This window comes from Pantherophis guttatus, chromosome 12 (genome assembly GCF_059756535.1).
Source record: "Pantherophis guttatus breed Tessera chromosome 12, ASM5975653v1, whole genome shotgun sequence".
Classification (NCBI taxonomy): domain Eukaryota; kingdom Metazoa; phylum Chordata; class Lepidosauria; order Squamata; family Colubridae; genus Pantherophis; species Pantherophis guttatus.
In genome coordinates this window covers 14,167,492-14,194,658 of record NC_142074.1, presented here as the reverse complement: position 1 = coordinate 14,194,658, position 27,167 = coordinate 14,167,492, and the positions used below count along the sequence as shown (strand labels likewise).

Genomic DNA, 27,167 nt, shown 5'->3' with positions numbered 1-27,167 from the left:
TCCCAATCACGGAGATTTAACTCAGTGCATCGGAACAGCAAGGCAGAAATATCCTGCCTTACTTGCTTCCAAATGCAGAACAATTAATAGTGAATTATCCCAGTGCTTTGTTTACCAAGGCGATGCTTAGGGAGAAGCCACAGCAATTAGTTTCTTCTTAATGGCTTATTGATGTTCAGTTACTAAATTAAGAAGTGGTTCCTTGAACAAGATGCCAGTTCTTTTTTTTTTCTTTTTAATAATGGAAATAGAGATCATGATTTAGGACGGCGGAAAAACCGACTCAATATGCAGTTCAGCTTTATTTCTCAGGGGGAATCCACCTCCTTTGTCATCTACCTGCATACCACCCTCATTCTCTCATACAATTCCTCTCCAGCCCAGAGTATAGAACAATTCAAAGAAATAGTGCAATGTTAGAAGATTTGGAGAGACCAGGCCCAGAGAATTATCAAGGGTCGGAAATGATTGAATGGATTTCTTCTTCTTCTTCTTCTTCTTCTTCTTCTTCTTCTTCTTCTTCTTCTTCTTCTTCTTCTTCTTCTTCTTCTTCTTCTTCTTCTTCTTCTTTCTTCTTCTTCTTCTTCTTCTTCTTCTTCTCCTCCTCCTCCTCCTCCTCCTCCTCCTCCTCCTCCTCCTCCTCCTTTTCTTCTTCCTCTTCCTCTTCCTCATCACATTGGCAGTATTCCATCTCCAGGTTCAGGATTCTGGGTGGACTTGGGATGCCGAGAACAGACATGCAATATGGATTCCAGCTAAGGATCTCCCCTTCCACTTCTGCCGATGTTGCTGCCTTGGGAAAAAATACCCCATCGATTGAACCAGCACTACCCAACCCTTTCTTCTGCAAATGCCTTCTCTGCTGATCTCTCTGCTGGGGAAAGGATTTGATCTTTGTTTGCAGCAATTTTATTTTCAAACACAACTCATTGTGGAAGGCAGATTGATCTCGTTCCCCTCCACCCACCCATTGGCCACCCACTTCTCAGCCACTAAAAGGCCGCAGTGTGTGGCCTGAGCTGGCCAGAGCGGAGGCTGTAAAGCTAAATTAATGAAAAACCATCAGCAGCCCCCAGCCCGAAGTGTCAGGAAGAGGCATAGCATTTAAAGTTCACCGAAGAATATATTGTCCCCTGGAGCCTATTGACTAGAAGATGACCATGTGCCATTGCAGTAACATGCTTGATAGAAATGCACAGGGGAGCCCTGCTGTGTTCAACCTGCTGGTTCCATATTCAGAGAACTCAATTTCGTTGAAAAGTTGCGCTGTTCTTGCCAAAGGCCATTTCATTTAAACTAGCTTGGTTAAATCAAGCAGTTTTCTGCCTTCTAAATGTTACTCCGAATGTTTAGATGCCCTGGATGACGTTCATCGAACAATGGCCTTCTCCATCTACAGAGGAGTTTGGGAAGTAACAACTCTCGAAATGTCTAAGCTTCTGGCAATTCGAGGAGCTGTAGTAGACTCAGAAAACACCTGGAGACAAGGAATCGCTGATGATTCTGTCTATGAAAGGGAGAAGTGATGTCCGATCGACAAAGGAAAAGTGGCAGTTTCCCAGGAAGGAGGGAGCTCATTCCCAGAAAGGGACAAGACAAGAGGCAGCACAGCAGTGGTGGTATTCAGCCGGTTCTATCCGGTTCGGGAAAATCAGTAGCGGCGGCTGCGGGAAGCTCCGTTCACCCACCCGGATGTAATCACATCCCATTTATCCACATTGTTGACACACTGCGCACCAGGGGTGGGTTCTAAATTTTTTTACTACCGGTTCTGTGGGCATGGTTTATTTTGTGGGCGTGGCACAATTCTTTAGGATTTAGCAGAGGTACTGGCTACCAGGGTTTTAACTGCTTGCAGAGCTGTACCGGTCTACCCATTTGTTTTTGGAGCGCACTGGTCTACCACCACACTGCCTTTTAACATTGATCAGCTGTAGGGCAGCCCTTTGAAGCCCCGCAGCAAGAGTTTAAACAGTTTTTTTTTCCTTTTAGCCGATCAGCTGGGACTCGGGAGGCAGTGAATAGTTTGGGGGTGGGGCCAAATAAAAGGTAAGAATAATGCGGGGGTGGGTGGGAGGGCCCAGCTCCTGAACAAAGAGAACCGGTTCGGTGACGTCATATAGTCACCACTACCAGCTCGGCCAAACCGGGTCGAACCGGGAGGAACCCACCACTGCTGCGCACGCACGGAAGTGGTACGTGCAAGTGAAATGAGCACACACATGCACACACTCACATTTGTGAACCGCACGGAAGGCCCTGCGCATGCACGGAAATGGCACATGCGAGCGAAGCGAGCTCACAGTCATGCACGCTCACATTTGTGAACCGGTAGCGAAAGTAAGTGAATACCACCCCTGCAGCACAGCCCAGGGCTGGAAAGGAGACAGAGGAGAAGAGTAAGGAGAGCCATTCCCTAGAGCGGTGATGGTGAACCTATGGCATGCGTGCCGGAAGTGGCACACAGAGCCATCTCTCCGGGCATGCGAGCTGTTGCCTGTTGCTCTTCCGGATGGATGGAAACTGACCAAGGAGAACTTCAACCTAGAAATAAGGAGAAATTTTCTGACAGTGAGAACAATCAACCAATGGAACAGAAGTTGGGTTCAAAAGTTGTGGGAGCTTCATCGTTGGAGGCTTTCAAGAAGAGACTGGACTGCCATCTGTCAGAAATGGTGTAGGGTCTCCTGCATGGGTGGGCGTTTGGACTAGATGACCTACAAGGTTCCTTCCAAACTCTGTTAATCTGTTAAAACAACAATTTCCACCTTGTTTCCTCCCTTCTAAAGAATGGCCCATTTGCTCCTCAAACCTCTCGGTGTCTCCGTTCTCCAGCTGAATGCCTTTTCATCCCATTTCACCTTCTGCTTTCAGACCCCTTCCGCAAAGTTAATCTTGCATTTGGGGGAAACATCAGTTTCATAGATCCAGGGGTCGTGGCCTATGAAACGCCAGTGAAAGTGGTACATTCCTTTTACTTCCTGATCAAAAGCAAGGCAGATGAAAGGGGATCAAAGGTGCACTTTTCCTCCCCAAACTCTTCTGTGAAGGCAAAGGGAAAAAATATTTAGCTCTAACTGCGTGTTGGCTTTTAGCTGAGTTTCTGAAAAGACCTTTTCTCCTGGGGAGACTTGATTTGGTCCAGGGGAATCAAAGAAAGGAGCAGAAGTGACCCCAGTGAGGACTTAAATCATCAAGAGTTTGATGTTTTTAAAAATAATATTTTTTTGGGGGGGGTAGTGTTTGTGTGTGGATGTTCAAGAAAGAAGAACAAAGGATGGCTCTGTCAGGTTTCGAGGTCGTCTCAAATAAATTGCATTTCAAACAAAGTCTTTGATGAAAAAAAACTCCCATTTATTAAGCACGACATTCTACTCCGACTCCATCGCAGCCAACACTGACTTCCAGACCCAAAACCCTCCCTTTCCATTCCCCACTCCCTTGCACTCATTGGCCATCTTCCAAGTCACTCTACCCCTAATCTACTGCTCCAGCTCAAAGGAATTTCCCCCCTCCCATCCCATCTCCTAGGGGATATTATCTCCAGGGAAAATAAGTAGGTGAAAAGTCAAACGTCCCTTTCCAGACACCTCCGCTTCTCCTTCTTATGTCAGCACTAGAGTAAAATGCAGCTTGAAGTGCTGACAGGCTCTTTGGTCCCCCAGATGTTCTGTGAAGTCCTCTCTACAAAAGGATCCTGTAGGATAATATACAGTAGTGGCCCAAATTGTGGAAACCTTTTTGGGAAAATGCATTTTCTAAAAGTAGCTAATAACACCACTTTTTTGGGGGAGTAGTACCCTAAAATTATATATCAATGGAAAGATAATTTAATCAAGAACGTAATGCAATAACTTTTAGGAAGGATTTGCTATTAGAATAGCAGTTACAGTATAAAGAAGAAAAGTGAAACACATAGAAAAAACGAGGTATACAAAAATTATCACCCTAGAAAAAACTAGATGCTGTTTTAGGACCTCTTTCCAGAGCACGATACCATAGTCTCTTGAGACTGAAGGATGCCAATGTTATGTTAGAAAAAATCGAGATATACAAAAATGATCACCATGTCAGTTAATACTTCGTTGGGTAACCTTTAGCAGGAATGACGGCCTTACAACGTCTTCCCAGGGAGTGAACCAAGTCTTTTAGTTCTGCAGCTGTTATCATATGAAACCAAGATTGAATGATGGCTTCTATTAACTGGGTTTTATTGCTGGGTCGCTTCTGACTAACAAGTTTCTTTAGTCGGCTCCATAGATTTTCAATTGGGTTAAGAAGGTCTGGGCTATTTCCAGGCCATTCCAGCCGTGGAATAGGATTATCTTGAAACTCAAAAAAAAAAAAAAAAAAAAAAGTGGTGTTATTAGGCATCAAACGTCAAAATACACATTTCCCAAAACGTTTCCACAATTTTGGCCATTACTGTAGTATAGAAGTATAGAAAAGAAAAACCCTGAAGTCAACATCTGAGGAGGCCTTTGGCCAAACTGAATTTCTGCCCATGTGAGGCAGAAAAGGGGAAATAAGAAGGTGGAAGGTGGGAAGGTGGAGAAAGGTGTGTGTGTGTGTGTGTGTGTGTGTGTGTGTGTGTGTGTGCTTGAGAATGAATGTTCTAGAAGGAAGGTTCTCTGGAATGACTCTGCTCATCAATGACGCTGAGGGACATTGACTCTTGAAGGAATGCAACCCTCCCAAAGGATGTCTTTTCCTCACCCATGATTAAAAGGACCTTGACCTACACAGATTGGCCTGAGGCCAAGACTGTTCTGGCAGGAAAAGGCACTTCTTGGGACTGAGTCACCAGATGTGGAGCTATCTTCTAGGTCTAATTGGTCCAACTGATACCAGGCAAGATCCCTTAAATCTATCCTGCCTTTTGATGTTCAGTATTTTAGATCTTGTCCGGGCTAATCTAGTGTTTAGCGTGTTCTGCTCTTTCTCCCATACAAATCATCCATCCATCCCTTTATCCATCCATCCATTTATCCCTCCATCCATCCGTCCCTCCCTCCACTCAATGGCCTACTCATTGCAATTCCTTTGGTGTTTATAGAGATCAATTGGCAAGCATGCTGTGCTAATTAAAACCAACACAAGGAAAAGTAGCCCAGTCCAGATAAAATTTGCAATGTTCATATTTTTGTATTATGATATATAAATAGATAATATATATATTCTTCCTAAGAATCCTTGCCACTGATCATTTTAAAACAATTTTTGGAAAAACCTAAGTCATTGCAAATTTTATCTGGACTAGACTATGTCTTCCTTGTGTCAGTTTTTAGATAGATAGATAGATAGATAGACAGATAGACAGACAGATAGATAAATAATGATAGATGACATAGATAGATAGATAGACAGATAGATAGATAGAGAGAGAGAGAGAGATTATATATATAACAGACAGACAGATAATGATAGATGACATAGAGAGAGAGAGATGATAGATAGACAGATGACAGATAGACAGACAGACAAATAGATAGATAGATAACGATAGATGAAATAGATTATATATATATATATATATATATATATATATATATATATATAGAGAGAGAGAGAGAGAGAGAGAGAGAGAGAGAGAGACAGAGACAGAGACAGAGACAGACAGAGAGAGACAGAGACACAGAGAGAGAAAGACAGAGAGAGACAGAGAGAGAGAGACAGAGAGACATAGAGAGACATAGAGAGAGAGAGAGATGATAGACAGATGACAGATAGACAGACAAACAGACAGATAATTAGATGAAATTGATGACAGATATATATACTGTATCTGAGAGAGAGAGATGATAGATAGATAGATAGGTGATACATAGATAGATAATGATAGATGACAGATAGATAGATAGATAGATAGATAGATAGATAGATAGATAGATAGATATAGATATAGAGAGAGATTATATATATATAACAGACAGACAGATAATGATAGATGACATAGAGAGAGAGAGATGATAGATAGACAGATGACAGATAGATAGATAGATAATGATAGATGAAATAGATTATATATATATATATATATATATATATATATATATATATAGAGAGAGAGAGAGAGAGAGAGAGAGAGAGAGAGAGAGAGAGAGAGACAGAGAGAGAGAGAGACAGAGAGACAGAGACAGAGAGACAGAGAGAGAGACAGAGAGACAGAGAGACAGAGAGAGACATGGAGAGAGAGATGATAGACAGATGACAGATAGACAGACAAACAGACAGATAATTAGATGAAATTGATGACAGATATATATACTGTATCTGAGAGAGAGAGATGATAGATAGATAGATAGATAGATAGATGATACATAGATAGATAATGATAGATGACAGATAGATGACCCTTTATCATCTATCTGTCTGATAAAGAGAGAGAGAGAGAGATGACTGACAGACAGACCGACAGACCAACAGACCAAAGGAAGCAAGAAGAGGCAATGCCTCAAAATGCCAGAAGGAAAATGGATTTTTGATGAGGTAGTGAAATTGGGTCAGCCTTTGAGGGAATTCTATTTCCATCTGTTGGATTGCAATTTCTGCATCTCTGTGGTTTTAATTACAGCATGGGGGGGGGGGAAATCATCCATACGATTTCTTGAAGCTAACCTGTATCAAAGGCTGCTGGGCTTCTCACCTCTGCAGTTATTCTGCACAGAGCATTAAAACACTGGCCACAGCTGGATTCACAGTGAAAGGCTCAAGCAAGGCCCGTCTCTAATGTTGAAAACGAAAACGGTAAAAGAAAACAGAGCTACGGATTTTGCCCTTTTGTTCAGAAAACCTTCACCTTCTTTCCTAGTTTGCGATGCCATCAAGCAATGATGAGGACTGTTGCCTGCCTGCCTGCCTGGGCCATTGCCTTTCTGCACATTTTAAAATTAATTTTGCCCTTCGAGAGCGCCTAGAGTTTAACCGCAGACATTGCTAGGATATAACTGCAGATTTGCAGAGCCCTGAACCTGCCAACTTGTCATGCTTAGGGTGGATGTTGCTTTTCTGCAGCCTTCCCCTTTTGAAGTTGAAGAGCTATATTTGCCTTGAAGTTGCCTTGTCTGTCCTAACATTATTATTGGTAATTGAGGTTCATCTCTTGGGCTGAGACTCTTAGATCAAAGCAGGCATCTCTTCAGCTCTTAGGCTGCTTGCAATTTATGCTTTCGGTAGGGCAAGATAGATTGATTCCTTTGTGTGCTCCTTCACTAACTCAGACAGACAGAGGCACATACCTCTGCAGCAGTGGTGGGTTGCTCCCGATTTGGGCCGGTTCAAGCGAGCCGGTAATGGTGATGATGTGACGTCAGCGAACCGGTTCTCTATGACTATGAGCTGGGCCCTCCCGCCCACCCCCGTGTTATACCTACTTTTATTTATTGTTTTTTTAGCCCAGCAGCCACGTTCACAAGCACATTCCACGCATACCTTCCTCCAAGGTTGGCTCTCAGATTATCAGAGCCAGTTTATGAGAGTGGTTTCTACAGGCTGCGAAAGTGCCTTGTTGGAGAATGTGATTTATGACACAGCCTGAGAGGAGGGAGAATAGGAGCCATAGTTGAGCCATAAATTATGTGCAGCAGAGTTGACTACACTTGGGAAGCTGCCAGCATGTTGCTCCTAATAAATAACTGTATTTCTTTTAAAACTTGGCTCGAGGCTCATGAGTTAATTAGGGAGTTTGTGGCAGCTCTGACAGCTAGCCTATGAGGAGAACTTGCATGTCAGAGATGACATGCCATGTCATTTTTGGTGACATGCTAGGCCTCCAGTCCTTTTGGACAGAAGGGACAAGCGGCACAAGAAGGCCCTGCTCTTACATGGCATCTGGAAACTCCAAAATTTGTGTGGGAATGGGGCAGTGCTTTCCTGCTCTTTTCAGAGGCTGCAAGACCAAGCAAGAGCATTTTTCAAATTTTCTAGGTTTTCTGCAACCTGCATCTTTCTTCGAAAGACATTTCAAAAACATATTTACAATTATGTAAATATCAATTCATTAAATAATAAATTGAATACTTGAATGTATTACTCTTTGCTATGAATTGTTTCTCTTTTTGCCCAAGATGGGCGGTAACATGCTTGCAGAGGTAGGCATTATCTGAATTTTTGGCACGTAAACCCAACATCGTTGGCTTAAGACATTTTGGGGTTTGAGACAAGGTAAAGGTTTCCCCCTGTCCAGTCTGACTCTAGAGGGAGGTGCTCATTTGGTGGGGGGGGGGCAGAGAGCCAGTGTAGTCTGAAGTCCCTTTCTGTGGTCAGGTGGCCAGCATGACTATATACCAAAAGTTAAAGGAACACTGTTAACTTCCCACCAAAGTGGTACCTATTTATCTACTTGCATTTGCATGCTTTTGAACTGCTAGATGGGCAGGAGCTGAGGCAGGAATGGGAGCTCACACCATCCTGTGGTCTCGAACCCAGACTGTCAGCTTTCCAGCTGACAAGCTCAGTGTCTTTAACTGCTGAGCCATTGCGCCCCCCTTCTTGAGACACGGATAGAACCCCAATCCCAGTTGCTGCATGGATGTTAACAGACTGCGTGCTAAAATATCCAGCAGGCCTGTTCTTCCATTCTACTACACTCAGCAATTCCTGTGCTTCAGCTTTTTCACTCTTAAGTCCAGGCATTTATAAGAGACATCCTTTCTATCTCCACACCAGTCTCTTATTTTCCCCCTTTCCTCCTCCCACACCAGATGCCTCTGGTTAGACCCGGAACCCCGTAATGGTCACGTCAAATGGGATTTGCAATTTTCTTTTCAATTGGGAAGCTTCAGAATTCTCCCTTCGGGGTTGCAGTTTTCCACTTCATTTGCAAGTTTTAAGCTCCGTCAATTGCCCCTTCTAGCACAGCTGAAGAAAATGCATTTCTCTCTCCCCCCCCGCACATTTTAGGGAGCTTCCATCTAGCTAGGCTTCAAAGAAAAAAGAGCAAATGATGCAGCAGGAAAGGGTTTTAATATTAAGGAGATACTTCAGCATCTCGTCTTCGATCCCTTGGGACAGATCACGCCCTCTTAGCAAAGCTAGAAATTCCAAAACTGGCCTTTTGGAGAAAAAAAATGTCAGCAATGGCAGAGTTGAAGAGTTAATGTGCAATTTCCCTCCCTCATCTATTTGCTTTCTCCTCCCCACTTTCCTGAGTAGTTAATTGTGTACCATATAGGAGAGTGATGTCAAACCTTTTTTTCCTCGGGTGCTGAAAGTGTGCGTGCAAAATAGCACACTTGTGCATGCTCACACCCATAATTCAATGCCCCCCATGTGCCCCGCCCCCCTACACATGCGTGCGTGACCCCCCCACCCCCCTGCACTCTGTTTTGGGCCTAGCAGGCCTCCCTGAAGCCTCCGGAGGCTGGTAACGGCCTGTTTCCCGACTTCCGGTGGGCCTGGCAGGCCTGTTTTTCGCCCTCCCCAGGCTCCAGAGCCTTTCCTGGAGCCTGAGAAGGGAGAAAACAGCTTCCCGCCCCCGAGGCACTTCGGAGGCTGAAAACGCCCTCCCAGAGCCTCTGTGCAAACCTTGTACTTACCTGGCGTCCAAAACGGGCTGTGTGGAGACTCCTGGGATGGGAGGGGCAGCATGGGCAGGGCCAGCCAAAAATCAACTGGCTGGCAAGTGCATGCGTGCTGGAACTGAGCTAGGGCAACAGCTTGCATGCCTGCAGATATAGCTCCGTGTGCCACCTGTGGCACGTGTGCCATAGGTTCACCATCATGGATATAGGAGGATTTCCTGCAATGCAAAATGTTAACATTTTCTAAATGTTAGCATTTTCTAATTTTGTCGGAACCCCTGTGAAAAGAGATACAACGGTCCTCTTTTTGTCTCCTCTAATCTTCATGATTATTTTTCTTCCTCCCCAGAGGCTGCCTTTTTGTATTGGGGAGGGGAAAAAAATGAACAGATTCATGCTGCCCATTTTTTTAATGACATGGCATGTGGTGCCAATGACTCATGGAGGGAAATTTCTCCTGTGTTAAACATCCTTCTGTCCGTTGGCTTCAAACGACTTGCGGATGCCAGGGAGACCAGCGTGGCAATACAAAACAAACCAACTTGCACACGAATTGTATAATGAAACATAGAGCTCTTCCATTCTGTGTGCATTGTGATGTTTGAAGGGGGAACAAGGGGCAAATGTGTGCAGCCATGAAACTTTGAATCCAGACACTGTTTTTGGTTTTGGTTAAAGGCGCTGAGCTTGTGTGGGAATTCATTGTTGGAATGTATTTTTATGCAACAACTACAGTAGTATTCAGCCAGTAGATGGCAGTGTTTACAAGTGTGGATCTATGGTATATACTCTATGCTGTTTTGTTTTAAGTAGAGTTTCCTGTTTCCTGCTACAGTTAATACAGTTGAGCAGTAAAGCACATGGTGACTGTACTGTTTGTTTGCTCTGTGGTGCTATATATAAACAGAATTTCTAATAGCTTGTCAGCTGGAAAGCTGACAGTCTGGGTTTGAGACCCACTTGATGGTGTGAGCTCCCGTTCCTGCCATACCTCCTGCCCACCTAGCAGTTTGAAAGCAAGCAAATGCGAGCAGATAAATAGGTACCACTTCAGTGACAAGGTAACAGCATTTCATGCTCTTCGGCATACAGTCACATTGGCCACATGCCCACAGAAGTGCCTTCGGACAATACTGGCTCCCTTGGCTAAGAAACTGAGATGAGCATCACCTCCTAGAATCGGACACCAATGGACAGGGGAAACCTTCCCCTTTTCAGTTGTCAGCACACAATGGAGGATGGAAACCAAAATTGTTTAAAAAACATGTAAAATTGGTAAGATAAGAATGAATGAGCTTGCTCTAAGCATGCTTTAATAATCTGCAATTCTGAAGACAGCCACTGATGCGTATGTTGGATATTCTCTGAGGAATTCACTATGATGTGGACTTAAATCACAAGCATACATAGGCGCCCACAATCCCAAAGCCCTCTTCTTAAATTTTACAGAAAAGCTTTTTGTGTAACTCATGCCTTCTCTTTTCCACCCAGCCGATGGCTTTTGGCTTTTGATGAGTAGACCAATGAGAAATAATCACCACGGGGAAATTACATATGAGGCAGGAATGTATGGTGTGTGTTGGTAATGGAGCACAATTTTTCAAAATGAAAAGTAGTCTCAGGAGACAGCGGGGAGAGCAAGCAAGCTACAGGAAAGGAGGTGATGCTTGTCCCTTTCCCCCCAAGGGCTGTTTTAATTCTCAAAATCTGCCCCGCCACCCCACAGATATATCCCAAACCTCATTTGGAATAGTGGTATCGTTTTGTTTGGGAAAACACACGTCAAGTGTAAAAATGATGCTTCTCCTCTGATCTGGATGGCAAGTGTCTATTCTAGCGGTGGCCCTCCAGATGTTGCTATACTTCATCTCTCATCATCCAGCTGTGAGGGACAATGAGAGATGTAAGCCCACAGTATTGGGAAGGCCACCAGTTCCAACCCAGCCATGATAAGTTCAGCAGTGGGTTTCGCATATTTTTACCACTGGTTCGCCACGCATATGCACGCTTGCTTCATATACACGTGTGCCTTCCACACATGCGCTTTGCTTGCGTGTGCGCCTTCCGCACATGCGCCCGGCCATGAAAACGTGGTTAAATAGAACGGCATTACGCCGGGGCGGGTGGCCACCTGCAGTCTCCGCTACCAGTTCACTTGAACCGATATGAACCGGCTGAATACCACCTCTGGATAAGCTGTTCTGACCTGCAGCATTTTTTTAAAAAAATCCCACCTTTATTACTGTTTATAAGTAACTCAAGGCAGCAAACAGAAGGCAGTAAGATTCCTTCTTCCTCCTCTTCCTCCCCCCCAACAATCCTGTGAGGTGGGTTGGGGAGAGAGAGAGGGGGGGGAGAGAGAGAGAAAGTGTGACTGGCTCAAAGTTGCCCAGATAATTTTCATTCCTGAGGTGGCTGCCCAATCTCTTCTTAAAAACCTCCAGTGTTGGAGCGCTCACAACTTCTGAAGGCAAGTCGTTCTACTCACTGTCTCCTGCTGATTGGCCCAAAGTCAGAGAGTTGGTTTTCATGTGTAATGCGGGACTAGAACTCACAGTCTCCTGGTGACTGGGTCAAAGTCACTCAGGTGGTTTTCATGCCTATGGCAGAACTAGAACTCCCTGTCTCCTGGTGATTGGCCCAAAGTCACCTAGCTGGTTTTCATGGCTAAAGTGGGGCTAGAACTCTCTGTCTCCTGGTGATTGGCCCAAAGTCAGAGAGTTGGCTTTCATGCTTAAGGCAGGACTAGAACTCCCTGTCTCCTGGTGATTGGCCCAAAGTCACCCAGCTGGTTTTCATGGCTAAAGTGGGGCTAGAACTCTCTGTCTCCTGGTGATTGGCCCAAAGTCACCCAGCTGGCTTTCATGCCGAAGGTGGGACTAGAACTGACGATCTCCTGATTTCTAACCTACTGCCTGAACCACCAGACCAAACTCTTATAGCATTTGCTATAGACATGACATAGTCCTCACTCTGTTCCATTCTTACCTGTTCCTCCTTCCTTTCCATTCTCTCTCCTCTTTAGGTTAACACAGCCATGCATGAAGCCAAACTGATGGAGGAATGCGATAAGTTAGTGGACATCATCCGCCAGCGTAAGCAAGTGATCGCTGTCAAGATCAAAGAGACGAAGGTAGGACAGCGATGGCTGTTAGGAGACGGGTGGGTTGGAGTGGTTAATGGAAGCTGCTGATTGAGTGGGAAGCCCACTTTATTGCTATTTTTGAGTGTTCTCTTTAGGCCAGCTGTTCTGTTGTGGTGGTAGAACCTCAGTGCCCTGTGTGGCTGGCAAACCAGCTCTCTTTATGAGTTTATAGACTACTTTCCAGAAGATCAACTCTTCCGTTGTCCAATTGTTTGGTTTCAAAATGCAGTGCAACAATAATAGCAACAGCACTTAGACTTATATACCCCTTCACGATGCTTTACTGCCCTCTCTAAGCGGTTTACAAAGTCAGCTTACTGCTCCCAACAATCTGGGTCCTCATTTTATTGACCTCGGAAGGATGGAAGGCTGCGTCAACCTTGAGCTGGTCAGGATCGAACTGCTGGCAGTGGGCGCAACTATCCTGCAATACTGCATTCTAACCACTGGGAAGGAAGGAAGGAAGGAAGGAAGGAAGGAAGGAAGGAAGGAAGGAAGGAAGGAAGGAAGGAAGGAAGGGCAATAGCACTTAGACTTATATATCACAGTGCTTTACAGTCATCTCTAAGCAGTTTACAGAGTCAGCATCTTTCTCCCAACAATCTGGGTCCTCATTTTACTGACCTTGGAAGGATGAAAGACTGAGTCAACCTTGAGCCAGTGAGAATCGGAACTACTGCTGGCAGTCAGCAGAATTAGCTTGCAATAGTGCATTCTAACCACTGTGCCATCACAGCTCTTAATCCTTAATAAGTATCGTGGTTATGGTCAGATTCCCCAAACCGGCCACCCCAGAAATATATTCTCTAAACAAATACACCGCGATCAACTTAATATTCCTGAACAGTTCATAAACTACCAACTTAAGAATTTAGCCATCCGAGAAAACTTAGCTCCTTCAGTAACCAAGTGTACCAAATCAGTTTTTGAATGGAAAAAATATATATGTTTCTTACATAGGTGTTACAAATCTCTCTGCCTTGTGAATCACCCATAACCTCTAGAGGCAAGTCGGTCCACTAATGAACTGCTCTAACTGTCAGGAAATTTCAACCTTAGTTCTAAGTTGCTTCTCGCCTTGATTAGTTTCCACCTGTTGCTTTCTCCAGAAAGGATAAGGCGAAATGCTTCCTTGAGGACTTCCTTCTTGCAGGGTTTGACCAAAGCAGCATTTTTGAGGTGTTGTGGGTGTGGGTGTGTGTGATTTAAAATCTGCTTCACATTTTACCATGCTCCTCTCACCAGGCATTGGTAGCTCCCTCTCCTTCTGACTCTTCCTCCCCCCCGCCCCCACTTTTCTGTCTCCGGATCATCTTCTTGATGAGTTTGGGCATAAATGAACCATCCATCAACCCATTAAATCTCAGCAGGAGAGTCATTTCCTTGTGCAAACAGCTGTTTGAAGCCTGGTCTGCCTGCTGCTTGCTGGAAATGAGCACCTTTCTTTTACATAGCGTTGGCTGTGACATTTTCCGGTAATGAAGAAGGAAGGAGAGCAGAGCAAGATTGGCAGGAATAGGAGGGTTACCTGCAGATTTTGGCAGGGTAGGAGAAAGGAGGCTGCTAATTGTTCTGCACAGCTGCATTGTACTTAACGTTCTGCTGGAGAAAACCCAGAAGATATCCAAGATATCCATTTCTTAGGAGAGCAAAGCCTCTGCTGTGCAGGAAGAGTCAACTCGTCCAAGAATACAAGTGTTATTCTTGGACCAGGTTGGACTGCTTGTCCATGAATTCCAGGGGACCCCAATCTCTTTGTTTTAGTGCAGTGGTGGGTTTCTACTGGTTCACCCCGGTTTGGGCAAACCGGTAGTGGTGGTGGCGGGAGGCTCTGCCCACCCACCCGGATGTCATCACGGATGACAGAGCAGGGGGTTGGACTAGAAGACCTCCAAGGTCCCTTCCAACTCTGTTATTCTCTATTCTGTTTTACATCTTTTTTTCCTTGGCTAAAAACTGAAACAGGATGGTGTAAGATATCATATTACCATCATATCCAGTGCTGCTTCCTTTGAATGTTTGCCATTTTATCTTTGATAACATTCCCTGTGTTTTATTTCTCCTCTCATTAATGGTATTGTGACAATATAGCTGACGGCTTTTTAAAAATTTATGCTGTTTGTGCCTTCCCAGGCATATCCTTTTTCTGGGGATGCTTTCTTTCCTATATCGGCTCTCGCTGATTTTCTCAGTGACAGTTCCTTGCATGTAAGCAAGAGACCTCTTTATGCTGAAGGGAACTTTAAGGTGGGATTAGGTGAGAGTGTCGTGTAGGAAAGAAAACAGGCATTGGAGCTGGAGAGAGAGAAAGAGAAAGGAGAGAGAGAAAGGAGAGAGAAGAGACAGAGAGAGTCAGAGAGAGAGGAGAGAGAGAGAGGAGAGAGAGAAGAGAAAGAGAGGAGAGAGAGAAGAGAAAGAGAGACAGAGAGAGGAGAGAGAGAGAAAAGAGAGAGAGAGGAGAGAAGAGAAAGAGAGACAGAGAGAGAGGAGAGAGAGAGAAAAGAGAGAGAGAGGAGAGAGAGAGGAGAGAAGAGAAAGAGAGGAGAGAGAGAAGAGAGAGACACAGAGAGAGGAGAGAGAGAGAAAGGAGAGAGAGAAAGGAGAGAGGAGAGACAGAGAGAGACAGAGAGAGAGGAGAGAGAGAGAGGAGAGAGAGAAGAAAAAGCGAGGAGAGAGAAGAGAGAGAGGAGAGAGAGAGGAGAGAGAGAAGAAAAAGAGAGGAGAGAGAGGAGAGAGAAGAGAGAGAGGAGAGAGAGAAGAGAAAGAGAGGAGAGAGAGAAGAGAGAGAGAGACAGAGAGAGAGGAAAGAGAGAGAGAGGAGAGAGAAGAGAAAGAGAGGAGAGAGAGAGGAGAGAGAGAGAAAAGAGAGAGAGAGGAGAGAGAGAGAAAAAAGAGAGATAAGAAAGAGACAGAGACAGAGAGAAAAGAGAGAGAGGAGAGAGAGAGAGGAGAGAGGAGTGTGAATTCTTGCCAACAAAGGGGAATGTTTGTAGCTCAGGGTTGAAATGAGAAGTCCTTGGTACCTCTCTGAGCTTGGTGGTTTTCTTGCAGATGTTTCATTCATGCTAGCACTGATGATGTTACCTAGTGGGATAATGAAACATCTGCCAAAAAAAAAAAAAACCCATCAAGCTCAGAGAGTACCAAGGACCCCTCATTTCAACCCTGAGCTACAAATATTCTCCTTTATTGGTATCACAAATGGGCATCAAACACTTCAGAAAACACACACTAGCCCTGATAATGTCATCATCGTATTTTCATCCAATATTTGGCTGCCAGCGGACATGTCCACCATTGGTGGAAGTAGGTTCCATTGCTATGCCCACATTTCCAGCACTGTGGAGATGTCCCGGGGAAAATTTTAGCTAATCTAAATCTAAATATTGGATTAACTAAATGGTATCTGATACTGCACATAATCACTGCAGGGAGACTGGCATTCGCACAAGAATGGAAGAATGAGGACTTACCAACGGACTCAAAAATAATTTATAAAATCATGGAATGTGCGGGGTCTGACAGACTTACAAAACTGATCAAGGGTAAAAGAGACTCAGATTTTTATAGTAGTTGGAACATGTGGTATGATTGGATCCAGAAACGATGGGAGAGAGACAAAGGATAATGTTGGATTATAATTATAGATGATGGTATAATTATGGTAATCAATAAGTATTGGAAATGTAAATTTGTATATAAGAATCTGTAAATATTTTCTATTTTTACTTTCTGATTATTGGTGTATATATACATGGATATTTTGGTGATGTTACACCGTGATAGAAAAATTATTATATATAAAAAAAATACAAATAATTTTTCTGCGGACCACCAAAATTTTCTTGCGGACCACCAGTGGTCCACGGACCACCAGTTGGTGACCGCTGCCCTAGATGGGTCATAAAACATCTGCAAGAAAACAACCCAGCTCAGAGAGCACCAAGGACTCCTTGCTTTGTAAACCAGTGTTTGCTTGCAGACATAGTATTGCCTTTCATCTAGGATTCCTGAATGCAAGAGTATAAAAGAACAAAACCAAGCCAACACACACATACAAGTTTGAGCAGAGCAAAGGTAAAAGTTCCAGGGGGAGTAGGAACGGAGTTGAGGTTGCCATCGGGGCAAGGGTTAATCGTGCCTTCTTTGAGGGAAGTGACAGGCACCCACAGAGAGATGCAGGCACATTTCAGCCGTGGGCATGGGTCTCTCCTACTTTCCCATCACTTGTCAGAGTGGGGCTCAGACTGACAACCGGCTCTTGGCAGTTACTTCAACTCTGATTTAGAAGCTGACAAGGAAGTGTTTGGAGAGCTGCTGTCATGTTTTCCCGCTTCCCTGCAAAGCATAGAAATAATCCTTCCTTTGGGAAGGCATCGAGTTGAGCTGTGTATGCAGCAGTGGTGGCTTCCTCCCGGTTTGGCCCGGTTCCACCGAGCCGGTAGCGGTGACGATATGACATCACCAAACCGGTTCTGCCCCCCCGCCCCTCCCCACCCCTCCCTGCCCCCGCCACGTTATTCTTACCTTTTATTTGGCCCCACCCCCAATCTATTGCTGCCTCCTGATTCCCAGCTGATCGGCTAGAAGGAAAAGAACTGTTTAAACTCTTGGGCCGCCCTACAGCTGATCAGTGTTAAAAGGGGGAGAGCGTTCTCTATGGGAGCGCCGACCCTCTGGAATGGGCTGCCCACCGGCCTTAGGACAGCCCCTGACTTCCACTCCTTCCACCACGAATTGAAGACGTGGCTTTTTCATCAAATGGGCTGATCCGCAGGGGTGATTTTAAATAATTTTAATCAATTTTTAATTGGATTTTTAATGTTTATGTAATTTTTGTTCCGTTCTTTGTAAGCCGCCCTGAGTCCTTTGGGAGAAGGGTGGCATATAAATTACATACATACATACATACATACATATATACATACATACATAAAAGGCAGTGTGGTGGTAGACCAGTGCCTGCAAAAATAAATGGCTAGACCAGTGCCTCCAAAAACAAATGAGTAGACCGGTGCGTCCAAAAATAAATGGGTAGACCAGTGCCTCCAAATACAGATGAGTAGACCGGTACAGCTCTGCAAGCAGTTAAAAGCCTGGTAGACCAGTGCCTCTGCTAAATCCTAAGGAATTGTCACATGACCATCAAGCCACGCCCACAAAATAAGTCACGCCCACAGAACCGGTAGTAAAAAATTTTAGAACCCACCCCTGGTATGCAGGGTGCATTTCTCTCTGAAAGGGGCAGCTGTGATCAAACTACAACCTTCCATACACACAAACCGTTTCATTCACATTGCACCAGAGATGGGATTGCACCAGAGATGGGATTGCACCAGAGATGGGATTGCACCAGAGATGGGATAAAACAATGTTGTTATGTATATACATATGTATATGTACAATGGTGGCAAAATAATGGCAGAATGCTCTGTTGTGACCTAGGCCCAAGTAGGTATTATCAGACCCAATCAGTTCTAAACAAACAGTTTTTATTAGAACAGCCGAGAATTAACTCATTCTCAGCATAGTCCAAACTAATTCAAAACAAATTCTTCATAACACAATTGTTCAGCCTTATCACCAACCTTGGTCTACTTTGGCAACCTGCCAAAGGCTTTTCTTGGCAAAAGTTCAGAAGCAGAAGACGCCAACAAGAAATAAATGCAGCAAGACAAGAAACAAATCTATCAACGTTGTTTTCCCACAAAGAGCACAAGAGCCATTCCTGTTCTTTTAAGTCTTCTGGAAGGGGCCAATCATCTCCTGGCATTACTCCCGAGTCATCTTTTTTGCTTTAGCTGCTCTTGCCTTCTGGCAGCTCTTCTCATGCGTGCACTAGGAACAGGCTCCTCCTGTTCCTCTGCCTCTCTGCTGTCAGCCTCTGGAGGCTACGGAGTCCGCACATCATTCCCAGAGGGCCCTGGCCCCATCTCTGCCTCCGACGCAGAGCCCTCATCCGGGCCTTCCCCAGCCTCCAGGACTGGCCCATGTTCTTCCTCAGCCTCCTCACTGTCCGACTCCGCTGCCAGCTCCGCAGGCTGCTGGCGGACCACAACATGCTTGTACACTGTTCCTTTGGGCTCAAATGACTCTGGGGAAACCATAGAACGTAGAATAATAGAGTTGGAAGGGACCTTGGAGGTCATCTAATCCTACCCCCTGCTCGAGCAGGAGGCACAACTCTGGTGGGTCCTCGTCCTGTAGGAACAGCTGCACACAGAGATGGGGGCATGTCACGAGTGTTTCCAGGATTGCTGTGGCTATCTGCCTACTCACAAACAGTATGGTTTTAATCAAGCCATCTGCTGTTGGCAATTACCTGCAAGCCTTCCCCGCCCTAGTTAATTGCAGGTTAACTCCCTATATAAGCAAGGACCTTTTGCTTGCTACTTGGGCCTAGTCTGATCTAGGCCTAAATGCACAGCTCCTGCAGGAAGCTTGTTGCAACGCCGCAGATGGGAGAAGAATGCAGATAAGGACTCCAGATGCCGCTACAGAGAGACTCCCACGGATGCTTGCCTTTTGCTGTTTTGTAGCACGCAAGCTATCATCGGGACTGCTGATGCTGGACCTTCTTCCTCCCACAAGCTTCAAGCAATGTTTGCTTTTTGAACTGTTTTTACTTCAGGTGACTTTCAGCTGTGAAGCTCGTGCTGCTCCCATTATGATTGCCTTGATGATGTATCGACGCCGAAGCTGCTTACCTTCATGCTAGCTTTATTCTTTCGTGAACTGTTTTGGTATTGTGGAGAGGGATCTAGGGAGATAGCCTTGTTTCACATACCCAGATAAGACTTTGTTTTTAATGTGTTTTCTTAAAGACATAGTGCTTTTTAAATGTTTTAAAGTAAATTATATTTTTACACAAGACGCCTCTGTCAGAATCATTTCAGTTTCAGTGTGTTTACTCATGAGCTGGTTCACGGTCCGGGGTACCCCTCAACCCCATTTCGTCACAGGGCACTTGGTTTTAGTTTAAGCTGAGTCAAGCAAAGCAAGAACACCACAAGGCACCTGAAGGCCAGACAAGGAATAATGGATGGAAACTGATCAAGGAGAGATTCAACCTAGAAATAAGGAGATTTTTTTCTGACCGTGGGAACAATCAACCCATGGAACAGGAGTTGCCTTCAGAAGTTGTGGGAGCTTCATCACTAGAGGCTTTCAAGAAGAGACTGGACTGCCATCTGTCAGAAATGGTGTAGGGTCTCCTGCTTGGGTGGGGGATTGGATGCCTGCCTGCCTGCCTGCAGATAGTCAGTCAGTCAGTCAGTCTGTCTGTCTGTCTGTCTGTCTGTCTGTCTGTCTGTCTGTCTGTCTGTCTGTCTGTCTGTCTATCTATCTATCTATCTATCTATCTATCTATCGATCTATCGATCTATCGATCTATCGATCTATCGATCTGCCTACCTACCTACCTACCTACCTACCTACCTACCCATCCATTATCTATCTATCAATCTCTCTCTCTCTCCATCCATCCATCCATCCATCCATCCCACCCACCCACCCACCCACCCACCCATCTATCTTTCTATCTATCTATCTATCTATCTATCTATCTATCTATCTATCTATCTATCTATCATCTACCCGCTTTCCTCCAAAATAAGGCCCAACCGGAAAATAAGTCCTAGCATGATTTTTCAGAATGCTTATAATATAAACCCAACCCCCAAAATAAGCCCCAGTTAAGTTTGTTAGGCAGATAGATCCATTTAGTACTTTATTTCCCCCAAAATAAGACCTAACCAGAAAATAAGCCCTAATGCGTCTTTTGGAGCAAAAATTAATATAAGACCCTGTCTTATTTTTGGGGAAACACTGTATCCATCCATCCATTCATCCATCCATCCATCCATCCATCCATCCATCCATCCATCCATCCTATTTATGGGCCATGGGAAGTTAAAGAAATGTAGTGACTTGCAGAGTGAGTGTTCGGTGAAAATAAGGATATTCACACCTGCTCCCCAGTTGCTTGACCATCAAATTAGTGCAAGAAAACCACATGCCATCATCCAGGAGTATTTCTTTAAAATTCCCTTTGTCCCTCCGAAGCAAAATTTGGAATTGAGAGAACGGCAGTAGTTTAAAAAAACAAAACAGGAGAATATCTGTTTCTGGGGTTAGCTAAACATGACAGAGAGCTGGAGGGAGAGTGGAAATGTTTCCATGAATTCATTAGGGAAGCATTATGGAAGCTGCTAATGATTCCATCGGCTTCTAAGCACATATTATCCTGCAGTCTGAAAGTCTGGCCCCCCGTTGAGAAAGTCCCTCCCTCCCTGTAGTTGCTACAACACTTCCTTTCCCAGCATCGAGCTGGCAGCGAGACCACCCTGCAGGACCTGGCTTCCCATCAGCTTTCTTTCATCTGCTAGTTCATTCTCTCCCTTCGCTCCCCTGTCCCTTAATTTTAAAGGGATGCTTTAGACACCTTGCTGTTTCCTCCAAACAACGATGCGTGTGCTAATGAGATTCCGGTTGTTGCTGTAGCATCTTCTGTTTTCCTTCCCCAAAGGTGATGAAGCTGAGGAAGTTAGCCCAGCAGGTCGCCAACTGCCGGCAGTGCCTGGAGCGGTCCACGGTCCTCATCAACCAAGCTGAACACATCTTGAAAGAAAGCGACCATGCGCGGTTCCTGCAAACGGCGAAGAATGTGGCAGAAAGGTACCACTCCAAAGATAAAGTGGCGGTGTTGTTTTGCTAAGGTGTTGTTTTGCTAAGAGTTCTGAAGGCCCCCTCCGCGGCTACTGTCTTCCCAAGGAACCTGTAACCAGGGGTGGAGTTCAAAAATTTTAGCAAGGGGTTCTCTGCCTGGTTGCATGGTGGGCGTGGCCTACTCGGCTTCCTGCACCACGGTGGGCGAGGCATTTTTGTCCTCCCCAGGCTCCGGAGGTTTTTCTCGAGCCTCCGGGAGGGCGAAAACAGCCTCCCCAGGCTCCAGAAGCCCTTTGGAGGCTGGAAACTTCCCAAACTTCTAGTAGGCCTGTTTTTCACCTTTGTGTGCGCCCTGCACTTATCTGCATCCAAAACGGACCATCTGTGGGGACTCCTGGGAGGGGTGGGGTGGGTGGGGCCAGCCAGGAGTGAGATTTGGGGGTTCTCCAAACTGCACAGAATCTTAGCTAGAGGTTCTCCCGAACCCCTGCGAACCCCCAGCAGCCCACCCCTGCCCATATCCCAGGTTTTGTAAGTTTCTGAATATGTATGGAGATTTTCAGTCATCCAGGTCACGGTTGTCCCAAAGGTGCTTATTTTCAAGAGGCAACTGGACTTTCTGGTTTTTTCTTTGAAGATGTTTCGCTTCTCATGCGAGAAGCTTCTTCCGCTCTGACTTGGATGGTGGGGATTGGAAGGATTTATACTCCTTGCAGACAGTGGTCATTTGCATTCTTTTAGAGAATCATTGAGGCCACTTGGAGGTTTGTCTGTGTCCTCAGGGTCACCTGAGTAGTACAAATAGGTGTGGCGCCTTCTTGGAACTGCTGAAAGAACTGTGTTGTAGACTGGAGATAGATGATGTTGTATCCCACCCACCCCCTCTGTTGAGAGAGGGCAGAGAGGACCACTGGTTTGGAAAAGGGGTCAAAAAGGCCATCTATGTCAAAGTGGCTAAGACACTGAGCTTGTCTATCAAAAGGTCGGCAGTTCAGCGGTTCAAATCCCTAGTGTCGCGCGACGGGGTGAGCTCCCGTTACTTGTCCCAGCTTCTGCCAACCTAGCAGTTCGAAAGCATGTAAAAAATGCAAGTAGAAAAATAGGGACCACCTTTGGTGGGAAGGTAACAGCGTTCCGTGCACCTTTAGCATTGAGTCATGCCGGCCACATGACCACAGAGACATCTTCGGACAGCGCTTGCTCTTCGGCTTTGAAATGGAGATGAGCACGGCCGCCTAGAGTCAGGAACGACTAGCACATATGTGCGAGGGGAACCTTTACCTTTACCTTCTATCTCTAATCTACAACACAGTCCTTTCCACAGTTCCTAGAAGGCTCCACACCCATTTGCACCATTCAGGTGACCCTGAGGACACAGATAAACCTCCAGGTGGCCTCAATGACTCTCTAAAAATATACAAATGACCAGCTGTCTGCAAGGAGTACAAATCCTTCCATTCCCCACCATCCAAGTCAGAGCTGAAGAAGCTTCTCGGATGAGAAGGGAAACGTCTTCAAAAGAAAAAAACCAGAAAGTCCAGTTGACTCTTGAAAAAAAGCACCTTTGGGATTATAAATTCCGGAATATTCCTTGAGTAGCATCGCAACGAAGGCCGTACAAGGAAGCTGACTTGTTGTTATATTTGACAACAAGGCTCAGAGATGGTCTGCTGCAAGACGAAAAGCTCTTAATCTCGTGGAACTCCTTCCCTCCTCCAAGTACGGCTCAAAAGCTTGAAAGAGGTTTTTCCACCTACAAGAGAAATCAGAAGGCTGCTCAGCCTGTTCAGAAGTCCGTGCAAAGCTTGGGATTCTATTTCAAACAACACAGAGATGGGTTTTGGGGTTTTTTTTTTCCCCCTGGATGTCCACAAAAAATTTCAGTTGCATCCTGCAGATTCTAGAGAAAGGACAGATCCCAGACACTGAACCCCGTGTGATGGAAAGCATCCATAGTATGAATCCCACTACTCGTTCATCGTCCTCACGTGACTCATTCACATGAAGTGAAAAGTTGGAGAGAGGAGTTTGCAGAGCAATTGTCGATTTAGCTGCTCTTGCCTTCTGGCAGCTCTTCGCATGCGTGCACTAGGAACAGGCACCTCCTGTTCCTCTGCCTCTCTGCTGTCAGCCTCTGGAGGCTCCAGAGTCCGCACATCACTCCCAGATGGCCCTGGCCCCATCTCCGCCTCCGACGCAGAGCCGTCGTCCGGGCCTTCCCCAGACTCCAGGACTGGCCCATTGTCCTCCCCAGCCTCCTCACTGTCCGACTCCGTTGCCAGCTCCGCAGGCTGCTGGCGGACCGCAACAACCGTCTCCTCTTTGTGGCAGCCCCTCAAATACTGGAATATTCCTATCATGTCACCATTAGTCTTTCTTTTCTCTAAAGTAGCCTAGAGAAATCTGGAGAAATCTTCCCAAACAAAACATGTTCCCCCTTTGGAGTTGCTTTGAATGGATCTCACTCCAACTCCCAAGCATGTTCATTTTCGAAACAACCCAGCATTAAAGCAACGCACAGCCATTATGCAACGTCATTACATAAAGAAGATCGACATTAGAGGCCAGGGACGCTGGCCTTTTATAGACCGATACATAACTTAATAATTAATTCACTTGTACGTGGTTAATATATTCCAACCCTCCTTTTCAGGCTAGTAAGTCTTGCTGAGATGAATGATCTGTCTCTGCTGATTAGTAATATTGTCGCTGTTTTTTGATGTTTTTAACTTCCACTTCTGCTGTACATTTCTTGGAGCCATTTTGGAGCTGAGCTGCATGGAAATAACAGTAATAAGTAAATAATAAATGAAGGAATGAAATAATGAACTGGGTTAGGTAGGTGGCTCCGAACGCCCCCTTTTCCAGCTTCCAGAATTTTTATCCTGCCAAAACCACAGAGGTCTCGCCTTCCAAATTTAGGAATCGTCCCTCTCTCTCTTGCTCTCCCCTTCCCCAGCCGCCCCCCCCGAACCCCTCCCCTTTGCTACAAGAGTTTTACAACATGGCAAGGCTGTTTCCAGCTCTTTCATCAAAAAAAATCAAAGCTCCGCCTGGGAGTGACAAGCAGTACCTAACGGTTAGCGATGCTCTCTTTTTTTCTCTCTGTCTTTCAGGGTTGCCATGGCAACTGCATCCTCTCAAGTTTTGATACCCGATATCAATTTTAACGATGCCTTTGAAAACTTTGCTTTAGATTTTTCCAGAGAGAAGAAATTGCTGGAGGGGCTGGATTATCTAACAGGTTTGTGCCGATTTTGCAGTCTTAAAGGTCTTCTGTGAGTTCCTTTCCTTGCCTTCTTGCTCTGTTTTTTTTTTTGTTTCTTTGTTTTTCTTTTTTTCCCCCAGCGCTCTGGACTTTTGTGGATAAGTAGAGGGGATGCAATTTGCTTTTGTTCCATTTGTGTCTTGTAATCTCAAGAGTAAAACCGACTTGATATGTGAAGGGGAATTTATTTCTGTCAGCCCCGGTGCAAAAGAGAACAGGAATTGCCACGTAGGACACCAGATAGTGTTGTCCAGCTGCAAAGTTCACACCAGTAGGGTGTAAATAAATGTACTGCTAGTCCTCATTTAACAACGGAAATTGGGACTGGAATTTCCATTGCTAAACAAATGCGCTTGTAAGTGGGAATGTCCTATTTATTTATTTATTTATCAAATATGACAGTGATGGCTAACCTTTTTTTCCTCAGGTGTCAAAAGTGTGCACGCGAGCGCTATTGCGCGCACGTGCCCACACCCATAATGCAATGCCCCTCCCGCATATGTGTGCGGCCCCCCCACACACATGCACACGTGACCCCCGCATGCGACCCCGCTCTCTCCCTCGCACATGTGCACGCGCCCCCCCCCTTTTCGCCTCACATCCCAAAACAACGCTGGGGGCTTCATTCTCAGCTTAATCCAGACTAAGTTCAAAACAGATCTTTCGTAAACAGTCCTTTGGTCTTATCACCAACCTTTGTCTTCTTTGGCACCCTGCCAAAGACTTTTCTTGGCAAAAGTTTAGAAGCAAGAGACACTGACATGGAACAAATGTAGCAGCAGAAGAGACAAATGTAGCAACATTGCTTTCCTACAAAGAGCCCAAGAGCTGTTGCTGCTCTTTTAAGCCTTCTGGGAGGGGCCAATCATCTCCTGGCCTTACTCCTGAGTCGTCCTTTTTGCTTTAGCTGCTCTTGCCTTCTGGCAGCTCTTCGCATGCGTGCACTAGGAACAGTCTCCTCCTATTCCTCTGCCTCTCTGCTATCACCTCTGGAGGCTCCGGAGTTCACGCACCACTCCCAGATGGCCCTGGCCCCAACTCTGCCTCCAACACAGAGCCCTCATTCGTGCCTTCCCCTGACTCCAGGACTGGCCCATTGTCCTCCCCAGCCTCCTCACTGTCCGACTCCTCTGCCACCTCCGCAGGCTGCTGGCGGACCACAACAAGCAGTTCGAAAGCATGCACATGCAAGTAGATATATAGGTACCACTTCGGTGGGAAGGTAACAGTGTTCAGTGCATCTTGGCATATAGTCATGCCGGCTACATGACCATGGAAGTGACTTTGGATAATGCTGGGTCCCTTGGCTAAGAATCAGAGATAAGCACAGCTCCCTAGAGTTGGACACGATGGGATAAGGAAACCTTTACCTTTATAGAACAAAGATGGATGGTTTTTCATGGGGAGGACAGAAAGCTGCTCACCTCTTGTCTGCTATTGCTTCTACAGCACCCAACCCACCCTCTGTCCGTGAAGAACTTTGCACCGCCTCCCATGACACCATCACTGTCCACTGGATCTCAGATGATGAGTTCAGCGTCGGATCCTATGAGCTCCAGTATACCATCTTCACAGGCCAGGCCAACTTTATCAGTAAGTCACTGTTGGGCTAGGTTCTTTCTTCAGCTTCTACTGGTACCGGGATTGAGGTAGGCTTCTACTCAACCATGCCCATTGCTCAGCGGTAGTATTCACTTACCTTCGCTATCAGTTCGCAAATGTGAGCACATGAACGGGCCTTCCGCACATGCACAGAGTGTCAAAAATGTGGATAAATGGGTGGTGACGTGAAAACGTGATGACATCTGGGTGGGTGGGCAGAGCCTCCTGCAGCCGCCACTACCAATTTGCCTGAACCGGATAGAACTGGCTGAATACCACCACTGCCATTGCTGGAGCAGCCGCTAATTTGAATGTGTAGCAATAGCAATCATCTTTTTTTAACGACCCCATAATCCCTTGTGGTGTGGAGTCTGAGAATGGAGCTAGCAGAGTATTTAATGGCCGGATGCCCTTCCTGTTGTCAGTGCGGAGTTTTGTTCTGCAGATATATTTTCATTGTGCCCAGAGAGAAAAATATCTGTCTCTACCTAGGATTGAACTCAATAAGACTTATATATCGCCTCATAGCGCTTTACAGCCCTCTCTAAGCTGTTTATAGATTTAGCGTATTGCCCCAACAGGAACCGAACTGGTAGTGAAGCGAATCAGTAGCAAACAATTTCACCCCTGGATTGGATGTGCTTAGAAGCTCTACCCTACCTGCTTCTGTCCAACTCCAAACTAGATTGAGAATCCCCCACCCCCACCCCGTTTTCCATCAACTCATTAAAAAAAAGTGTTTAGATCAGGGGTGTCCAACCTTGGAAACTTGTTAAACTCAATGGACTTCACGCTGACTGGGGACTTCTGAGAGTTGAAGTCCTTAAAGTTCTCAAGGTCAGACACCCCTGATTTAGATGGTGGGTGATGGAGGCATCACTTGAATACGTCACTCATTCCTTGGAGATGCAAGACTTCGAAGTCTTGCTGGCCTTTGGACCAGTGGTGGGTTTCAAAATTTTTT

At 45.5% G+C, this 27,167-nt stretch overlaps 1 protein-coding gene across 2 annotated transcripts in view; it reads left to right on the top strand.

Moving 5' to 3' along the window:
* MID2 (midline 2) overlaps positions 1-27,167 on the top strand; it is a 197,194-nt gene that overhangs the window by 134,882 nt on the left and 35,145 nt on the right. For both annotated transcript variants that reach the window (XM_034424069.3, XM_034424070.3), the window contains exons 4-7: positions 12,547-12,654; positions 21,194-21,342; positions 24,450-24,577; positions 26,051-26,194. In XM_034424069.3, the coding sequence (XP_034279960.1) occupies positions 12,547-12,654; positions 21,194-21,342; positions 24,450-24,577; positions 26,051-26,194 (529 nt within the window). The remainder of the gene's footprint in view (positions 1-12,546; positions 12,655-21,193; positions 21,343-24,449; positions 24,578-26,050; positions 26,195-27,167) is intronic.